Raw genomic sequence first — 6,000 nt, 5'->3', positions numbered from 1 at the left:
CAGGTTTGGCTTGCTATTTATTTTTCAGGTTATATATTTATCATACTATCTTAACTTGACTTGAATTGACTTTTTTTTTTGTTAATTTCTATGCAATTTCATACCTTCAACTATTTTTTTCTTCGAGTTATTATGGATGTTTTTTATTTTAATATCATTATGATGTTGAGCCCGTTTGGCTACGCGGCTGCGGCTGCGTTTTAATTAAAACACAGTTTGCATCCGTTTGGTAAAAGGAAATACACACTTTATTGTACATGGGGCCTACACAGCAGCAAAATGCTGCTTTTTCCTTACTGTGCATGCTATTGCACTGTTCACTGAACAGTGCAATAGCATGAACAGTGTATATTGAACTGTTCACGTGTGAATTGTACTGTTCACGTGAACAGTGCAATTCACTTGCACTATTCACGTGACTTTTTTTTTTAACTGGTTTTTTTTAAAAAAATTAGTGTAAAATGAATTAAATTCACTCGCACTGTGATGTGAACAATATTTGTTTTCCCGAAAAACTAGTATAGAGTGAATTAAATTCATTCGCATTGTAATATCAATTGTATACTTGATAATATTTTATCTACGCTCAAAAAATTATGAAAACTGTAATTCTTATCGGATGGAATTATAAATAGTATAATGGAATAATAAAAAATATTTTATATAAAGTATTTTTTATTTCATGATGTAATAGGAGTAATTAATTTTACAATATTTAAATTTAAAACTATCAATATTAATATATATTTTTTTAAATTATTTTATAACCTCAATTTCAAAAGCATTCTTAACCAAACACAATAAACTACTTTTTCTTCGACCTCAATTTCAACCACAGTTTTAACCAAACACCTATTTTTTCAAACCAACCTCAACTAAAAATACTTTTTATAAAATTACTTTTTTCAAACCACAACCATAACAGCTACCGCAATACAAAACACATTCGTTATCTAATTAAAATAAAATTACTCTACTATAAGCGAACGAAACTATAACCCAGTTCTTTAGTTTTTTTTTCTCTTTTTAAATCATGTTTACATCACCTAATCAACATTTTTTCTTAAAAAAGAATACGAACCCGTTGGCTCAAGTCTTAGTTTTTTTCCATCCATGACTGAATGGATGAAAGGTTGGCAAACAGGCAACAGCTTCCGTGGGCCACCATTTAAATAGCTTCCGTGGGCCACCATTTAAATATTAATTGTTGGACTGGGCTTGAAAGAAACACACACCTCCACCTCCAACGTCCAACCACATAGTAATTATTCGACAATCCACAGCAAAACCTAGAATAGGTTTTGCATTAACCAGCATAACAAACACCCCTCGTTAAAAACCACTGAACTAATAATAAAATCCCCCTTTAAACCCTAGTGACATCAAAAAACACAAGAACCTCTCCCTCTCACCAATCTCGCATGCGCATTCTCATTTCTCTGGTTTCCTCGTCAACTCTAATCGATTTACTCTCTTTCTCTCGCCGCCTACACACCAAAATATCCCCTTTCTCAACCCTAATCCACCACAAACCTTCACCAGCCATGGCCGCCTCCGAGGACTCGCTTCGACGCGCTCTCGCCGAGAAACAATCCTCGATCGAATCTCAAGGCAACACTGTCCGCGCACTCAAAGCCTCTAATGCTGAAAAGGCTACCGTCGACGAGGCAATTGAAAAATTGAACGCGTTGAAACTAGACAAGTCCGTGATGGAGAAACAACTTCAAGCTGCCGTTAATGGTAACGGTCCTGATGGTTCTGTTAATAAGGAAGCATTCCGTCAAGCTGTGGTAAATACGCTTGAACGGAGGTTGTTTTATATCCCTTCTTTTAAGATTTATCGTGGTGTCGCTGGGCTTTATGATTATGGGCCTCCTGGTTGCGCCGTCAAGTCTAATGTTCTTTCTTTTTGGCGCCAGGTAAAGATGATTGATCGCTCTGTCACTGTCTTGCTTTGATTGTTGAAAACTGAATCGACCAATGTTGGATTTTAGATTACAGCAAATAATTGCAATGCAATTAGGCCTAGAAGGTTAAATTTTGATTTGATTTTTTTTTATTGATTTCCAAGCGAAGGTAAAACGACCCAATTGGAGTAAAAGGTTAAATGAATTAGAATATTTGGCATTTCCGTAGTGCTAACAGGAATTTCGGTGATGTTTGCCAGCATTTTGTTCTTGAGGAGAATATGTTGGAGGTTGATTGCCCATGTGTGACGCCTGAGGTTGTCCTTAAAGCATCTGGTCACGTGGATAAATTCACGGACCTTATGGTTAAGGATGAAAAAACTGGGACTTGCTGTCGTGCGGATCACTTGCTTAAGGACTTTTGTAATGAGAAGATTCAGAAAGATCTTAGCATAAGTGCAGAGAAGGCTGCAGAACTGAAACATGTACTTGCTATCCTGGATGATCTCTCTGCTGAAGAGCTGGGGGCGAAGATCAAGGAGTATGGTATTACAGCACCAGACACGAAGAATCCACTTTCCGATCCTTATCCATTCAACTTGATGTTTCAAACATCAATCGGTCCTTCTGGTTTGAGCCCTGGGTGAGTGTTTTACATAAATTTGATTCTTTTTATGTAATTTCCATAATGATGATGTGCTGAATCTGCATTTTGAGTTTGCGGTATTTCAGTTTATATGCGGCATGGTAATTTGTTACTAGGTACTGAAACCATCTCCCACTTTTTCTGTTAAAGGTATATGCGCCCTGAAACAGCTCAGGGCATATTTGTTAATTTTAAGGATTTGTACTATTACAATGGGAACAAGCTCCCCTTTGCTGCTGCTCAAATTGGTCAGGCTTTCAGAAATGAGGTTTTAATTCTTTCCTTAGTCATATAATGCATGCGCAAGTTCTTTATGCAGTACTTGTTTTCAAATGCCAATAGCAATGCTGTTTTGAGCCAAGAATATTTCATAATATAGCCTTGTGTTTGTCGCAATTGTTTGTTTCACTGCTTTTGATGATGATGATGAAAGTTGTCTTGATGGTCTTGATTTCCTTGGCTGTTATGATGATTTTTCCTCACAGATCTGACTATATGCTTTCTCTCATGTATAGATTTCTCCCCGCCAAGGCCTTTTAAGAGTCCGTGAATTCACATTAGCAGAGATTGAGCACTTTGTCGATCCTGAGTACAAATCTCACCCAAAATACTCTGAAGTTGCAGATCTTGAATTCCTGATGTTCCCAAGAGAACTACAAATCTCTGCCCAGTCTGCAAAGAAAATTCAGCTTGGTGAAGCTGTTTCTAAGGTTAGTCTGGTGGTAATTTCTTTCAGTTACCATTTTGTCTTCCGCATCTACCTCTTTGTCACGATGGACCTGTTTCATCTAGGGAATTGTCAACAATGAAACTCTCGGCTATTTCATTGGGAGAGTGTATCTTTTCCTAACTCGTCTTGGTATAGACAAAGACCGATTGCGATTCCGGCAGCATCTTGCAAATGAAATGGCCCACTATGCCGCAGACTGTTGGGATGCTGAGATTGAGTCTTCATATGGTTGGATTGAGTGTGTTGGTATTGCAGATAGATCTGCATATGACTTGCATGCTCACTCGGTGAGAATCTCTCTGATACATACATGTCTAAATTTGCTTATTTATAAACTATTGTCACCTTAAACACAGCATGCATCATATGTGAAATTGTATCTGCTTGTGCTATCAAGAGACAGAACATGTACAGCAAGGAAGTGCTAATTATTTACCTGTTTTAATTTTTTAAAACTAAAAATGGTAAATAGTTATGAGCATTTTATTTCTTTGTCAGGAAAAAAGTGGAGTTCCTCTTGTAGCCCACGAAAAATTTTCAGAACCGAAGGAGGTGGAGGTAATCACACTCCCTGTCGCCAATCTATTTTTCTATTTTCTCCAAACTCTGTAATTCCTTATATTTCAACTGCTCATGGCAAACCCTTGCAATATAACCTTTAATGTTGGATATCAGAAATTGGTTATAGCACCAGTGAAGAAAGAGCTGGGGCTTGCTTTTAAGGGTAACCAAAAAAAGGTGGTTGAAGCTTTGGAGGTAAAGCTGAAATTTATCAGTGAACCTAACTATCATGAAACTATTTGTGGTTGTTCAATGTGTGATTCCCCCCCTTTGTGTTAGGCAATGAACGAAAAAGAAGCTTTGGACATGAAGGCCTCTCTGGAAACCAAAGGAGAGGTAGAATTTTATGTTTGCACTCTTGGGGAAAAGGTAACAATTAAGAAGAACATGGTGTCAATTTCAAAGGAGAAGAAGAAGGAACACCAAAGAACTTTCACGCCATCAGTAATCGAACCATCTTTTGGCATTGGGCGTATAATCTATTGTCTCTATGAGCACTCTTTCTACATGAGGCCCAGTAAAGCTGGGGATGAGCAGCTGAATGTTTTCCGTTTTCCTCCTCTTGTGGCACCTATAAAGTGCACTGTGTTTCCACTCGTCCAGAATCAGCAGTATGAGGATGTTGCCAAAATCATTTCTAAGACGTTGACTGCTGCTGGAATCTCTCATAAGATTGACATTACAGGTGAGTGTAGATAAATCATCTTGTTGTTAAGTTGTAGGCATCTTTGTGAGATTACTAAGAAATATGTTAGGTTGTAATTATTGACATGATTCAGGTTTAGGGATGTTTTGTTGAAAGAATGCATGTATGCTACGGTTCATGCATTTTATCTGCAAAAATCAAAGGTCTGAAGTGTGCCTGTTTGAAAAACAAAGAAAAAAGAAAGAAGAGGGAAAGTTTAATGAAAAAGAGCAGCATTATTTATCTATGATGCTCTTAAAAGGGATTTTTTTGTCATTGCCAAGAGTGACAACTAAACAGTACATTATTAAATGAAGGGTTGTATGTATTGCTTGATTGGATAAATTTCCATGCCAAGGTGAGACTTGGAGCCTCAGGGCAATGTTTCTGAAATGCATGATATCTCCACAACCTATGTGTTTTTTTAATTGCAAATCATGGCTTTGAATTTATTTTTGGTTTTGTCTTGTGTGTTTGGAGGGAGGGCACTGGTCACAGTAATTAGGATAATCTAAAAAAGGTATGCAATAACACTAAAATTGCTGGGTGCTTGCATGTGCATCTTCTTATACCATTCCCAGGCATTTTGATCCTCCTTACCGTCTAAAGTGTTTGAACCTTGCTGCCATGTTGCTCTTGGACACATTTTTCTCTGTTTTGGTAGTAAGGATTCTAATATAGAGCACCAATACATTCTTAATTGTATTATGATGTCGCTTAAATTTCTGCACTGCACAATCTTGCTCTGCTTGACTGACTGTAAGAATGCTCTTCATAGGTACCTCAATCGGTAAACGATATGCAAGAACAGATGAACTGGGGGTTCCCTTTGCGATAACAGTTGATTCAATATCCTCTGTGACAATCAGGGAGAGGGATAGCAAGGATCAAATCCGTGTTGATGTGGAAGAAGCGGCACCAGTTGTGAAGTCGGTAACTGATGGACACAAGACATGGGCTGATGTGTGGGCTAATTTCCCTCATCACTCCTCTGGATCTGTAGAGGATTAGAGTCTGGGTGATCCCCTAATGTGTTAGGCATGCGACGATGCCCATGTATTGGATTTTTGGCTAATTTTCCTCACCACTCCCGTGTCTTTTGCACTACACAATGCTGCAATGTCTTGCCCTACAAATCTGACAGTTCTCTCTGCACAAAACCGATGAATTACAGAAAAATCTACTTGTGATTTGTGAACTGAATTTCTTTAGCTGTGATAGACATTGATCATCGTGTCATTTGTTTTTTAGGAATGATAAGTTGAGCTGAACCTGGTAGGTTCATTTTTTTAGGTACATACATATATACACATTGGTCTTCAGATGAATATCCTTTTGTCCGCTTGTGTGCTCATCCATTTAAAATAAGACAGAACCACTAGCGACACCGATTAGTAAAGTAGGGGGATGAGAAGAAAATTAAAGGTACATACGGGTGATGAACAGTTAAACAAGAAGAGTTTAGTTATAA

General features: G+C 37.8%; 1 protein-coding gene across 1 annotated transcript; it reads left to right on the top strand.

Annotated features, from left to right (window-relative positions):
- Positions 1–1,310: 1,310 nt before the first annotated feature.
- Positions 1,311–5,857, top strand: LOC7496527 (glycine--tRNA ligase, mitochondrial 1). The gene is made up of 9 exons (XM_002304603.4): positions 1,311–1,919; positions 2,168–2,550; positions 2,704–2,821; positions 3,069–3,263; positions 3,346–3,570; positions 3,782–3,841; positions 3,959–4,039; positions 4,124–4,529; positions 5,308–5,857. The coding sequence occupies exons 1-9, from the start codon at positions 1,422–1,424 to the stop codon at positions 5,538–5,540; spliced, it is 2,199 nt and encodes a 732-aa protein (XP_002304639.2). The 5' UTR covers positions 1,311–1,421; the 3' UTR covers positions 5,541–5,857.
- Positions 5,858–6,000: the final 143 nt, after the last annotated feature.

This window comes from Populus trichocarpa, chromosome 3 (genome assembly GCF_000002775.5).
Source record: "Populus trichocarpa isolate Nisqually-1 chromosome 3, P.trichocarpa_v4.1, whole genome shotgun sequence".
In the NCBI taxonomy this organism is placed as follows: Eukaryota; Viridiplantae; Streptophyta; class Magnoliopsida; order Malpighiales; family Salicaceae; genus Populus; species Populus trichocarpa.
The sequence above is the reverse complement of the archived record's forward strand: the minus strand, read 5'-3'. Positions and strand labels throughout refer to the sequence as shown.

What these genes read in the sequence shown, in the direction of transcription:
- LOC7496527 (XM_002304603.4), top strand. Translation starts at nt 1,422, where the DNA reads ATGCGCATTCTCATTTCTCTGGTTTCCTCGTCAACTCTAATCGATTTA. An exon ending in TTCTTTCTTTTTGGCGCCAG is followed by an intron (nt 1,920 to 2,167) that starts GTAAAGATGATT and finishes GATGTTTGCCAG; the next exon opens with CATTTTGTTCTTGAGGAGAA. An exon ending in GTCAGGCTTTCAGAAATGAG is followed by an intron (nt 2,822 to 3,068) that starts GTTTTAATTCTT and finishes TCTCATGTATAG; the next exon opens with ATTTCTCCCCGCCAAGGCCT.